We start from the raw sequence: 14646 nt of genomic DNA, 5'->3' as shown, positions 1-14646 counted from the left end.
CTGATAAACAAGCAATGGGAAACTGTTTCTCCTTCATTTTTTTCAATTAATAGGGACAATGAAAATAAGAATTATTATTTTAGACAAAATGTCTAGATGTTAATTTTCTTAAAAGCATCAAAATGTAACAAAGAAATGGCATAAAAGACCCACTTTTCTGCATACGTAAACAGGTAGAGGGAGAGATGACACAGCCAGGTTTACAGCTACAGATTTGAAAAAGAAGTAGTGATGAAAATGTGCTCTACAAAATGGGCGAGCAGGAGATTTAAGGGTTAAAACCTGATTTATCAGTGATTTTGTGACATTTGCCTGCCTTATTTGGTGAAGAATGATTATATTGTGTTTTGTGTAAAATATCATTTGGCTCATCATTGTGGGGTATCTTTATATCCGATGCACACTAGTCACAAACCTCTACAACCTTTTGACTGTCAAAAACCTACTGCAAATCATCTTCTGCCGTATTCTAACTTCATTTTGGAATCTTTTAAACAATGTGGGAGGAAACACTCGCAGGCAGATTTTACTCATAGGCAGATTTTACAAACTATTATTGAGGCTTTGGTTTTAGATACAGTCTTGAATTCAGTTTTGGGTACAAGCTGATGTTTGGTAGATCAGGGTGTGACCACATCAGTTCTGTATGGTGACAGTGACCCCTGCTGTCAAACGTATGTCATTACAGACGGCACAAATACAATTCTGCAAGTAAATTCTGCATGTAAGTTATCAGTAAACCTACTTTAGATGTTTTTAATTTTCTGAGTTATGTTGTGTAATAGACAATCATTTTTTTTTAAAGTAAAACTTTGTTTATATTCACTGGGTCAGGTTTCTGCAGTCAAGTCTCAACCTTAAATGTTTTTGTTTTAACTCAAGAATAACTTCACCTTAGCTTCCTTCTTGTACTCCTTCCTATCAAGACAGGGAAACAGGGAGAAAGAAGGTCACAGTCCCTGTGTCTCAGAGCTTAGACTTCAGCTCAACACTGGCTTGTCTCATAGCTGTGGTAGTAGATAAGATACGGAGGGTGTTTTCTTTAAGTAGACCAAGGAAAATCCTATCAGTGATGCTTAGCTAGAAAGTATGAAGGCCATTTTCAAGGCTGTTCAGAGACCACTTGACACTTTTCTGTTTTCTTTCCACAACATGAGCTGGAGGCTGGGAAGTTATGTAAATGGGTGGCTCTGCAGATGACTCACAGACAATCACACAATCCATAAAGTTGCAGAATGGGACTGCATGAGGTTATAGTTCCAGTTGCACTATAACATCTATTTGCAGACAACCATTTACAATAGGTGCAGGCAGTTTGTTTCGGGAACCAATTAGCTGTCGGGTCAGGTCCGGCTTAAGCCAAGTACTCTTCATTAAAGAGACCCAAGTCTGAATGTGAGACGTGCCGTGGTATGCAGCGATGCCTCTACCTCAGCTGTGAAAACATCTGTTATGACTGTATGTCAATAGACAGCATGTGGTATTTGGTGAATCCTGTGGCCAGACAGAAAATCTCTTACATCCAACATACCCTGTTAAATCATAGTCTGCCTGCTCAAACCAACATAACATCAGCAGGGTGTGGTCACTCCGTGGCTTTCACATTGAGATTGTATCTCACTGTGTGATGTTAAACTGTTAAGAAAATATCTGTGCCCGGGTGGTTCTGCGGTAGTGTAGCTGTGTGTGTCTTCTCTCCGTAAACAGGATGTTCTCTTTTGGTCGTCATCAAGTTTTGAGACTTGTTATCTAGGTAATGACAGATTAAGATCAAGAGTCTTACAGTGCTTATTGTGAACTTATTAGGTTGCAAATGCTTTAATTACCTTTTGGGCTTAAGGCATGGCCAACTATGATGAGGTCTAACACTTTTTGGAAGCCACTTAAGAAGGCGTCTGAGAGATGTGACTTGCTTATTTTCTTCCCCAGTAAGAACTGAATCAGTTATATTCATGTCCAATAATTACATATTCTTCAAGTAGGACTTTAAAGATAGCAGTATGGAGACGTTTTCTTTAGAAAGAATGTCACAAATTTCTGACATCACAGCGGTGTTTCCAAAAGATATGGTACACAGCGTAAAATGTACATGATTCGCAATCATTTGGAGACAATTTAAACAGAAAATGTGAACAAAGAAGGCATATCGAATGTTGGAAATGATTTTTCTCAAGTCATTTAATGTTAGCAAGACGTTTCAAAAGAGCTGAAACATGTTTAGTATTGTGGTTCTTTTGACAACATCTTCTCAGAAGTTTAAGGCCTAAATCTAACTATTTTTTTGTTTGATAATGCGTCTGGACTGGAGGTAAGTCAGCTTCGCGCCCAGACTCTTTGTACTCCAGAGTGATGCCATTGTAATAAGAGCAGGATATGGTTTGGCATCCCGTTGCTGGAGCAAGCAAGGCATTCCCTGAAAAAGACATCATCTGGATAGCAGCATATGTCCCTCCAAAACCTGTATATATTTCAGTATTAATCTTTTCTTAGATGTGGTCGTTAAATATGTCACATGAACCAATACACCAACACATGTCCCTCTTCTACGTAGCTCTGAGAACATAGGATCCATCATTTCAAAAAAGTTTTTCGAAAGAATTTCTAATTTTGACTCTTCAGGCCACAGGTCAAACTTCCCCTGCACCTCCAGCTATTCAAGAAATGCTTTCAGACATAGTCTATCGTAACAATCTCTGTAATAATACATTTTTACATTGAGAAAATGATTTCGCTTTGAGAAGGACCAGAACTCTTTCTTTTCTGACAACATCTTGCTGGTATAAACTCAAAACCAGCATCCGTTTTTCATAAAAACAATATAACATTAATCAGTTTCAACATCTGTAAAATATCATTATCATTTTCAGTTAAAGTCAGGGTTTAAAGGAATTACAACAGCTCTTTTTTTATTATTTGCATTTAACACTGCATGGCAGCTTTTCTGGAGACAGGGTTGTACACAATAAATATATCAAAATATATTTCTGTTATATTTACATTTTAAACATCTTGAGTGTACTGCGTTTGTTAAAGTAGGACTAGTAACATTTAACAGAAGGAACACTTCTGACACATAAAAACCTGATCTCACCACAGCAAAAGTAATAAAAAGGCACAATAGTTTAAATTGTTGCTTGAAAAGAACTTAGTGCAACTACAGTGTATTGCTTTTTCAAATGCATCCATTACAACCTTTAAAGGAATAACTAATACGGTGCGTCAGTAAAAGATGTGAGGAGGGTAACCTAATGCTAGCGAATGTTCATGTTTATGGTTCAGATGAGCCTAATGTGTATTTTCTCAATGTTAGCTAAATATCGTTTACTCATCAGATTACTGTTTAAACTACACATTTTCCAGGCGCCTCTTCTGCCATCCATTGGGTTAGTAAAAACAGGAAAATTCTTTGAAGTCCTAAAGTGGCCTCCACCCTTTTTTGTGCCATCTGATACAGTGCACCGCAGTGAGTTGTACATTCTTCTGGCCGACTAATGACCTCGGATCTATGAACATGCTTCAGGGAATGCAGGACTTACAACTCGACTTATGTTGTGTTTGTGGCTGTCTCACCGGAAGCTTTTATGCTCACAAACACAACACTTTGAAGGTGCTGCAAGGAAACACAGACTAAACATTCGTTAAAAAGAAATTCTGACTTGGATCATTTCCTGGACCTTCCTTTTTTCCCCTCATTCTCTTAAAATCAAGACTATCACGCAATCACTCTACAAACATTCTTAAACCCCTGCAGTCTTCTCACTGATAAGCAGCTCATGCATCCAAGCACAAACTATTAGGCACTACTGGCCCCTCCACAGTCGATCCAGTACTTGTTCTGCTCTGGATCCATTGTCCTGCTTTAACTCTCAGTCCATTCAACTGAGTGTTCCTGTTTTGGCTTCCTTTTTAAAATAATCTTGGCAGAGAACGGTTCATGTGGACTTTTCCGCCTAGCAGCAGGTTCACAGCGGGACTGGTGCTGTTTAACTTATTCAGCTGCTTCACTAGTCTTGAGGGGAGTTTCCCTTTGTGGTGCCTCCTTCCTGACCCTACAGGCAACAACAAATTCAAAGGGTCTAAAGATCTGATATCTGAAACACGACCATTCAGAGAGAGAAAGCTGAGCTAGGTTTAGATCATTATGTGGACACACTAACTGAATATCCGTAACACTGCTGCAAACTGTAGTGTGATCCAAATCTTCCGAGGAACAGGACTTGATGCTTTGTTCATAGGACAAGTGTTTTTGACTCTCTTTGTGTTGTCAATATCAGGAATTTTTTGCTCCATAAGCTCATATGTTTTCACTACTTTGGTGTAGTTTTTCTCTCTGGAGATGCAGTCGTAGTCCCCATAGTTTTCTTGTGTCGTGGATGGTATGAGATGCAGACAATTAGAAAGCATCTGCAGGCAAGGGCTGCTAAGGCCTCCATGTTCCCAGGTGTACAGAGCGTGGTAAGAGTCTATAGGACAGGACAGGTAGAAAGGGACACCCTGGGGGACTGAATGGACTACCCTTAAATTCAGAGCTGAAACTTCCTCCCGTCTGGAACGGATCATAGACTTTTGTTCTGGAAAAAAAAATATATATATTAGAAATATATAGAGCAAGCATAAGGACATCCCACAATGTAACATGCGTCTCTGTATTTGAACGTGTGAAAACAAGAACAAATACCAATTAAATCCGTGCCTACATGTACAGGTAAAATCTGCAAATATGGATCAATAATTGTGAGTAAAATCAAATCTGCAAGTCTACGAGCTGAGTTTTCAAGGACAAGGGTGGGGGGAGTCTGCATCCGTATTGCTGTAGTTGCTCCCACTTGTTTTCTGTGAATCGTGTTACAGACTTCTATATTTATGGACAACCCTGAACATCCTCTCCATGAGACTGTTATCGGAAAACAGAGTCTCTTCAGTCAAAGGCTTCTTCAGTTTGGATGCAAAACGGACCGCTACAGGAAATCATTCCTGCCCACAGCCATCAGCATCTATAATAACTCCTTGATTTAATTGAGTTACATCAACATTTAATTTCCCTCTGGGATAAATAAAGTATTTTTGAATTGAATTGAATTTGTTTTGTACTTGCAGATTTTATCCATACAAGCAAACCCAGATTTGTACAATCACTTGTCCTACAATTTCAAAATACGGAGATACAAGTTATACAACATACGCACAAATCACAAAACATATGTACCGTATAAGTTACAAGACTTAGGTTACAATCCTATCACTAGAGATTTGACCAACATATATTTCTATGTAGTGGCAATCATCACTGTTTTGTCTTTAGTTACCTTTTGCTGCTGTATCGCACACACTTATTTCTCCATACATGATATTTTGAATGCCCCCACTGTACACAAAACAAAACAGGTTTCATGGAGTCATTCTTTCCTTGTTTTCCATCAGTTTTAAATCACATCCCTCTACAGAACATGCAGAATAATGCAGCAACTGAATACTGTTGTAATATGAAAACATTACAATTGCAACAAAACATTGCAAGTCCAAGCAAATCTTGCAGGGAAGGAGTTCACACTTACGGGACAGTTGGGGTGCATCCAAACGCCGTCCAGGCACAGTATGGGTCCCGCGCCAGGACACATTCAGCGCAAGAGTTGGTGTACTCTTCGCATCTCTCAAGGTCCACGGTGGATATTTTCTCAGAAAATCCCACAACTAACTTTTTCTGAGCAAATTAAACAAAAAGTTCATTTTAGTTTCAATCTTTATCAGTTAAGGCTTTAAGGTCTAGCAAAACTTTATTATCACTTTATAAAGATATCATTGGACTATATAAACCCAAAGACTTGCCTATCTATACATTCACAGAAGCATTCATTTGGACATTATGTCTCAAGTGCCACAGTCCTCTGCCTCCGACACCGTTTTTAGTCTTCGCCAGCTTCTTAGGAAAATACCTGACTTTTTAAACTAGATGCACCACATTCAACAGCTGACTCTGTCTCTCTGCCTGTGAAATCAAAAGGTGCACAAGGTTTTTCTAGCTATCAACAGCTGCCGGGTACAGCAGCTGATAACAGCAGCGGGACTATTCAACAACAGCGTGGTCAAGGACCATCAAACAAACAGCCAGATAAAGATGCTTTGACGCAGTGCAGAGCCAAGGGAAACAACAAAGACAACAATGACTCTCAGAAGCCACAGCTCTTATGTTACATAATTTACCCATTTAATCCACCATTTATATGAAAATATCCGATAAGCTTAAATAAAACATTAACAATTTGAAGGAGAAATCAAGTTGCACTCATGTAAAAAACTACAGTATATTTTACCAAAAAAAAGTAGCAGCTGACAAGAGACACAACTAACAACGTGCCACATTTAGAAAGTACATTTCAAATGAACCTGTACCTTTTTAGAGTCAAGCTTCATTGCTTGTATGGTTGAATTGTTGGAGAGTTGTGTTTCAGAGATGATGAAAGGCTCTGAACCAGCTTCTAAAACTTTATGGATCCTCCCAGAATCTGCAAGACAGCAATATGATATGATGCTAAACTGGGAGTGATACTGCAGGTTAGGTATTTCAAGCCTACTGTTCTCAGCAGAGATTATTCACAATACATGATTATAGGCCAAGTCAACAGAAAAAAATGGAGTTTTCTGTCAACCTTAACTTACCAGTAGCTAGGAGCAGAATGTTATACGTGTGCTGATCTGCAGCTTGGACTCGGTCGACAGCTATCTTAGTGTAATTGTTGCTGCTTATGTAAAATGGAGCTGTGTAATCAAGGGAGTGAACCCAGTCAGCCATTTCTGGATAATCCTTCACCATACTGACAGTGGTCTGTGGCAGACTTCTGCTGTTCCTGACACACTGAAAAATGCAAAGACACAAAGTTTTCTCACAAAGAGTTACATCCCAGACAGCTGGAAGTTTTCCAAAAGGCACTTTAATGACTTTAAGACTGTGAAAAGCAAAATCCTATGATCTGCTTAAACAAAGATTGAACTGCTTGGCCATAAGGAGGAAACCTAATGAGCTTCACCTCTTGATACCAGGTGTACAGTCAAACAAGGTAAAGGGAGGATCATGCTACGGTGATCATTTTCTGCTGCAAGGGCAGGTAGACTTTCGGGATAAAGTGAAAGACGGATGCAGAAAAATATCTTCAGTGAAATCTTTTTCGAGAGTATTCAAGGTCTCATTCTCCGTTTAAGGATTACAATTCCAACACGACCCGGAGATATCTGAAATGGGCTGTACTCTTCCCATCCAGCCTGGCTGAACTTAAATGTTACAGTCAAGATGAATGGGAGAAACTGCTACAGGAAGAGTGTTCCGAGCTTGAAGGATCATTCCCAAGAGTACTCAAGGCTGCAATTGTTGCAAAAGGTGCTGCAGCAAATACTTAAAATGATTTTTTTTTTTTAATGAATTAAGACATCGGTCCAAAATCCTGTTTTTGATTTGACTTTGTGGATGGTTTTGCACATAGTGAAAATATGTTCAACTGCAGAAATCTATATAGTTGTAGTGTAGGAGCTAGAGGTTCATGGAGACACACTGGTGCCTGGAGGACTCCGACTGCTTTAATGTTTCCATCAGCATTCTGTAATACCAGTGAGCTGCTCAAAAAACACTCAAGACCAAGCCAGCTCTAAGAGGAAATACTTAGACTTGACCACAGATACGATTCCACAGAATAGAACATTTATTTTGTGTGAATTGACTGCACTGGCTGCATAGCACCGAACTGCTCCAGGTGGATCATTTGATGTTCAGGTTACAACCTTAAAATTAGAGATTGTTGCGAAAAATAAGCAGCCAAATGCTTGATGATTACAGTGAAAAAATATGCTCACACAAAATATACAGTATACCATAGAGGGTGCAGCACCAGTACAGTCTGGTGACTCATTTGCTCATTTGGTTTTGTTCATTGAGTGCAGGGGATGCTGTGATTGGACCATTCGTCCCCCTGTACACTGTATGTTTAGGGGTACCTTTGGGTTAATTTGTATTGACACAAATGATCAACATCTCTGGGTACAAGCTAAACAGATGGAAAGCAGGGGTGGATTTCTTTACAAAACATGGCAACAAGTGCGCCTCCTATGGTAAACAGTAATCTCCACGAGTAAATAGTTTACTTCAATGGCAGGAAGTTCGAGTAATGCATAGCACATTAATGAGCCCCTTTAACTCCAACATCTGGACAAACAAACAAAAAAAAAAGAGATGCAAACAATGAACGTGCTGAAGTAATTTAGACATAAATTTTCCAATTTTCCACTGGCGGCCTGTCCAGGGTGTACAGGGTTTGCCCGATGACCGTTGGGATAGGCTCCAGCCCCCCCGCGACCCGACCAACGGATTAAGCAGATATAGAAAATGGATGGATAGATTTTTCCATGTTTCCACCCATTCATATAACGTGTCCGTTTTCTTTTTTCAAAATCTAGAACTGTACTCAGGCATGCAATTTAAAACAGGCCGCCCATACAAAATCTGAGTGAACTCAATACAGACAGCAATAAAACAATTTTAGGAAGTTTCTCTGCAAAGCAACGTAGCAACAAAACAGATCATTACCGTTCCTGGCCTCGGTATGGGAATCTTTCGGTCATAACCCCTGAAGGTTGAATTCTCAAATACTTGTTCAATCATTTCAACCGAATAAATGCAAACAGCAGTGGAGTTCCTGAAACAGAAATAAGAAAACTGAGGTTAGCAGAAATGCCATCACAGATAGTTATTTATCTGCTATTGCCTCAGGGTGTTATGAGTAACTAAATTTAAAATAGAGATAAAAAAAATGAATGGCTGTTCACATGGTGTTGTAATCTGTTGTTTCTGGACCTTGAGCAATAACTAAAACTCAGGGTGTTGATGTTCTCATGTTGTTGCCTAGTTTCTGACAATAAGGGAAGGGAAACTGTCGCACCAGCTGCTTGTGAAAAGTGCATAGACTCTTGTGTCATGCCAGTCCTCTGCATGCAACACATAGATGTCTTGGAGACGGTTGAAATACAGCGACTCCTCGGGAAAACCACAGACGAGCCGAGCCTTGAGAAACGACGTCCACATGTTCTGGAAGAATCTTTTTGATCCGCCTTCATCTACCTGCAAAATGATAAATAGTACATCAGGGAGAGGCTTCGGTGCTCTTGAAAATGATGAACTATGCGCTATTTGATACTACTGACATTATAACCACAGTGACAAACGGAATGAAACGCCAAACCACTGCTTGGGCAAGTCTTGTTTTGCTGGGGTGTTGGAAATACTATCCCTCTGCGATAACAGCAGGTCACCTTAGTTTCAGTCCAATAACGTGATGTCTGATTTGTTGCTATTGTATGGACAAGGCAGAACTGCATAGCACATCAACTGTACTGCACAACAAGCACAAGCTGGTGTTCATCTGGTTCTCATCTCGTGCCCAGACGGTGGGAGTCTCCCTCCCTTCCCCATCACCAAGAGCATATCAATAGGACATAAACTGATTAAACTGTAAATGTTGTCTGACCTTAAACAATGTTTAAATTAAAAACAAAGATAAATGTCAACATGAGTGTTGTCACAAATGTGACATGAGTCGATTCTGATTTGACAGATGGTGGCATTTTGTGTCCTGTGCCTGGCACATTCAGGAGGGGTTACTGTGGGACAAACAGCAGACAGTCACAGAACTTGAGTGTGTTTGTGTCACACAGTTCAATGTCTTTTTACGCCAACAAAAAGTATAAAAGACTGAAAAAAAAAGGTCTGCAGGTTTACATTAGGTAACATATAAAAGTTAAACTGACTGTAACATTAAATGCTACATCTACTGTGACATTAAGTACAGTTTTAAAGTGTCCATGTGGTTTCACTGGTCTGCATGGATGGAGATAATGCTAATCTTCTCTCCAAGTCTGTCTGTCTGTACACATGCGTGTGGCTCAGTATGTGCTAGAAAAGCATGCTAAATGTTCAGTGCCTAGTCTGAACAGAGTTAACTAAAGCTGTCATTTTGTGTTTGGCAATCTACTTCAATATTCATCCGACAATAAAACATTTCCACCCCGATGCGATTGGTCTCATCCAGTACGAAGACATCAAGGGGCTGTTGAATGGTTTGAAATGGGTGAAAATTAAGTAAAACATGTGCAACTACGTGGCTTTCGAAATAACCAGATCTCAAGCCGACTGAACATCTATTAGAGATTTTGGATCTCACTTAAGCTGTTCTGCATATGGCGGAAAAGCACCTAACAAAGACACCTTATTTTAGTTACCCGCCTGCTTCTTCACTGAAGCTGAGCAGAAAATATTTTTAGCAATTTCTTCATCTACGTAGCTGAACTTTGCCCACACAGGTTGAGCTCTCGCCGCTGTCCATCATACCTTACAAACTCTGGCAACCCGAGATATCCAGGGATCAGCTTCCGGGCTGTGGTCGGAGTTCTTTTCCCGGAAAAAGATGTATATTTTCTCATTGTCTGGGTCATCCCCACGCTTTACCCAGGATGCAGAGATGAACGTGGGCTCTGTGAATAGATGACATGTTTACCAAACCTTTCGACTGTTTTAAATACAGTGTGGCGACAGTAAACTATTCAATAAATAGCCAGACTAACTATAGCTTTCAGAGGGCAGCAAGAGTTACGGTTGGGTAGGCTTAAAATGAGCCATTATTCCTGCCTTGAACTTACATGCCCCTGCAAATAATACTGTCAGGTAGCAGTTTACATCCATGCTTGTCTTCACTAATAATATATTTAATGAAAACCCCAAAGGAATTTCATAACATGTGTTAAGTGTATGCATTTTGCTGCCACAATGGTACGGAAGAGTACATCTTTGAGTGTCAAACACATATTGTCACTCCACAATGGAACATTTCAATATCTGGGTTTGTGGAAATATCACAATTGTTACTGAACAACAGCGTATTGTGTCCTTCCTACTATAAATAACCTGCAGCCATTTCCTCACCTGAGACCCAATTGTCATACATCCAGACATTAGTTCTGCTGCCAGCTTTTCGTCTGAACTGCAATGAACTCCCATCAATATCCAAAGGTGCTGCTGCATATAGATCCCCATCTAAAAAGAGAGCCAAATCCAATTGAAAGGAGCACTAAAATTTGAAATTATTCACGAGATTCTTTGGAAGAAGCATTGGCTTGACTGATCTGCTTTCTACTGTTACATAAGTCAGCACAGAGTCACAGTTTAAACCTTTAAAGACAGAGTCACTCAAGCTAACCTGCATTCAACATACCTACTGTGAGTGACAGGGAGTTCTGAGTGTAGACAAACGGAGAGATACCTGTCCCCTCGTAACTCTCCACTATTTCATGAGACTGATTGTTGACTGACGGAAACTGCACGGAAAGTCAAAGAAACCAGAGAAATGTCAACAGCAAGCTGTGATGGAAAATAAAGCAAAAGGTAATAAGAGGGCAGACACCAAACACTCTATTTAATTATACAACAGGGGACTCAATTAAAGTTTAATAACAACCACAAGAGCCCTGCTGTTAAACAGCTTTACGCTGCTGTCCCAAAAACTGCAGTGTCAGAAAAAGCAAAAGGTGTTTATACTGTATCCTGTGTTCAGAGAGATATGCAGACACTCACAAGTTTCCAACACTGGGGCTTGTTTCCATTTGTACCGCAAACAAACAGACTGTCCTGAAACCTCTCAATGACGGTGATGACATTTTCACAGAGATCCTACAACACAGAGATTCTTATCAGACAAAACTCAGCCAGAGCTTTGTTTATTTATTTATTTTTTAAATTCACCATTGAGAACATTTCAGTGGCAATCACTAACCTCACGGCACTGCCGCTGCCCTGTCGCTTTCAGAGGAAATTTCTGTCAGAGACAACAACCGGGAGACAAATTTAATCACTTACAAACCAATGTGAAAAAAAACAACGGTCCTTTAAAGCGCTACTGAAAATAGTGTTGTTTTTGGTAATCATATCATGTTACAGTGTCTGGATTATAGATTATCGTGAAATATCTGACAGTCATTTTAGATTTTCTGTCTTGCTTTCTCAGAGCATGTTACTGAAGATGTCCTCTGTTCAAATCACTTAAGCTGATCCTTCCACAAACCAATATCCATTAGTGTAATGGAGGTCCCTCGAATAGTCAGTAATCATGACTCATTTATTATTAAGAATTAAAAAAATTGTCTTAAAATATCTTACAAAAGACCCCAATGTTTATGTCTGTGGGTGCTTGGTAAACAGACTCCATCTGTACTAATGGGTCACTGCCCAAACCATCTGTTACAGTAGCATCTAATCATAACTCCATCCTGCTGCGTCAAAAAAAAAAAAAAAAAACTGTACAGAAATCAAGCGTAAAGCACATCAGTAAATCACTAGACCTCTTGGAGAGAATTGGGTGTGCTGTAGGTGATAAAATTAACAACTTTAAAAGACCAAAGGAAAAAGAAAATATGGCTCACCTCTATGACGTGATAATCATTCACATCAAGTCTTAACACAAAGTCAGTCCCACCAACATACAGTTCCTCTGAGTCCTCCTGATATGAGAACACGCTGTGGTTCTGGGAGACTTGATAATTAAACCCAGCTCTGATTATTTCTGAGGAGAAAGATCACATTATGACACTTTAGACCAGGAAGGCCACATTCAACTATAAAGTGCGTGTTGAATATAAATAAAACGCACAATCAGATGCCAGTTTAATTGGGGCTTCAGTAACCTAAAAGGTCGCTGATCACACAAGTACCAAAATAAAACCAAAAAACTCTCAAGATACTTGTAGTTCAGTTTAGTGAAGAAGTGAACGTACCTTTGTTCAGAAATCTGGGAGTATTTTTAGACCCAAGAGTTGGTGTATCCTCCAAATCAAGACTAAGCACCAGAAGAAAACCCACAGCGAAGCAAAGACTGATATAAAAAAATCCCATCGTTACCTGCTAATCAGATCTGCACTGCGGCGGTTTATGAGTGAACTGTTGGTGATATATTAAGTCTACGTTCATTCCCCCTCAGCCTCCTCCTCAGACAGCGTCATTTTACTTCTTCGTATGCTCGCAAACGATAGCCAAATAGAATATTTAACAAAGCTCTTCGAGCGTCTCAAAATGGCGAGAGCGAGGAGGCAGAGGTTAAACGCTCAGACTGTTAATCCAACTGACAACCTGAGCCGTTAATGCACTTTGGTTGACTCTCCCGGTTAAATTGCCGGCTGGACAATAAAAGGTCCGCAGCAGCCTACCCTCTTATCTGTATGAACGGCCATGACGCATGCAGAGTCTGGCACGCTGGCGTAACCGCGGAGTAGGCTATCCCAGCAAACAAGGGAACCTACGCTTTGTAAGGTTACGGTTTGCTTCGTAAGTACGATACGCTCTTTGGTCACTGAGCAACGGATTGATGCAATGATACATAAATTAATTAGTGACATTAAAATGCAACTTCAAAAACAACGCAAGAGAATGAATAATGATGCATCTTTTGAGGACACGAAAATACGACACAAAAACAGAAATGGGAAATGTAGCCTTCACAAGTTTATATCAAAATCCCAAGTGAAAGATAAATAAATCCACCCACCTTGCCCTTTAGATCTGGCCAATAAATCCCCAGACCCTGCCCTTTAGATCTGGCCATTCTTCAGTCACTAAGATCATGTGTTTACCCCTGAAATGCTCGATTAAACCATGTAGTATTGACTGAATTTGAGAAATAATTGTCCAAAATGTATATTAAATCACATATGCAGAAATAAGTGAGAAGAACGACAAGTGATTATGGAGTTGAATACAAATATCTTTGTGATGACAGTAAGATAAAGTGTCTCTTTATTAAACTTTCTGTGCAGTCAAACAAAGGGTATCTATGCAACATAAGTATTGTTATAGATAAGCAGTGTATTACAATAAACGATGCTCCAAATCCCTGCTTGTAAACCAGACTGTTTGCTGACTAATCTGCAGGGCTCTGAACCAACATTTCCGCCTTTCCAGTTCCAACATTTCCAGTTCCTCCTCACCAAACAATCCTGTCCCCATTCTTTATTTTTTTTTAAGTTACTATGAATACCTCCAACAACTCAGAAACAACTGACCAGTTAAAAAGTTGAAAAAAGACTTCCTGTTCTGCCACTTTACATGTCCTTATACATGTCTTTATCCACATGATGGCAAACGCTGCCTATGCACACATCACAGTTCAATCTTTTAAAGAATGTATCAGTATTGTTTTTGTTCTGGTGGTGTCAGGCTTAAGGTAATAATGCTTAAATGTGCTCAAGATCTAACTTGTGGCTGCGATGGTTAGATCTCAAGCAGTCTGATGTTCTATAATAAAGCCGGATCATTCAACAGGTGAGAAAGGCAGCTGAGGTAAGACACCAAAATCTATGTTAGCTTTATTTACATTTACTGTAAATTAATTTATTCCAATTTTGTTGGGAAAATGATCACTGAAACAGGCAGTTTTTTTCCTTCATTTTTACCATATTTTGTTGAAGGCACTCTTTGCAGTCTTGTTAATGTACATGTATTTTGCAAAAATTATTTCAGAGTTCTTTTTAAGAAATTAGAAAAAGAAAAAAAGCTCCTAACATGCCAAATTCCCATTAACATGCCGCATAGAGCAAGGATCAAAAGGGACCCGGCTTTTGCTC

The 14646-nt window shown here is 39.6% G+C and overlaps 1 protein-coding gene across 1 annotated transcript; it reads right to left on the bottom strand.

Annotated features, from left to right (window-relative positions):
* Window positions 1-2879: 2879 nt before the first annotated feature.
* sema7a (semaphorin 7A (JohnMiltonHagen blood group)) lies at window positions 2880-13254 on the bottom strand. Its single transcript, XM_075469926.1, has 14 exons — window positions 12805-13254; window positions 12454-12593; window positions 11808-11849; window positions 11609-11704; window positions 11250-11352; window positions 10961-11071; window positions 10370-10512; window positions 8925-9103; window positions 8573-8681; window positions 6658-6853; window positions 6391-6503; window positions 5556-5701; window positions 5307-5365; window positions 2880-4571 (listed from the first exon to the last, which is right to left on the bottom strand). The coding sequence occupies exons 1-14, from the start codon at window positions 12920-12922 to the stop codon at window positions 4153-4155; spliced, it is 1974 nt and encodes a 657-aa protein (XP_075326041.1). The 5' UTR covers window positions 12923-13254; the 3' UTR covers window positions 2880-4152.
* Between the last annotated feature and the right edge of the window lie 1392 nt (window positions 13255-14646).

Source organism: Odontesthes bonariensis, chromosome 7 (genome assembly GCF_027942865.1).
Source record: "Odontesthes bonariensis isolate fOdoBon6 chromosome 7, fOdoBon6.hap1, whole genome shotgun sequence".
In the NCBI taxonomy this organism is placed as follows: Eukaryota; Metazoa; Chordata; class Actinopteri; order Atheriniformes; family Atherinopsidae; genus Odontesthes; species Odontesthes bonariensis.
The sequence above is the reverse complement of the archived record's forward strand: the minus strand, read 5'-3'. Positions and strand labels throughout refer to the sequence as shown.

Bases quoted from the DNA above. Each gene is read 5' to 3' on its own strand.
- sema7a (XM_075469926.1), bottom strand. From the start codon at position 12,922: ATGGGATTTTTTTATATCAGTCTTTGCTTCGCTGTGGGTTTTCTTCTG. The intron at 11,850-12,453 runs GTGAGCCATATT...TGTCTCTGACAG, and splicing joins ATGATTATCACGTCATAGAG to AAATTTCCTCTGAAAGCGAC. The intron at 4,572-5,306 runs GTAACTAAAGAC...TTTTTTTTCCAG, and splicing joins GTGCGATACAGCAGCAAAAG to AACAAAAGTCTATGATCCGT.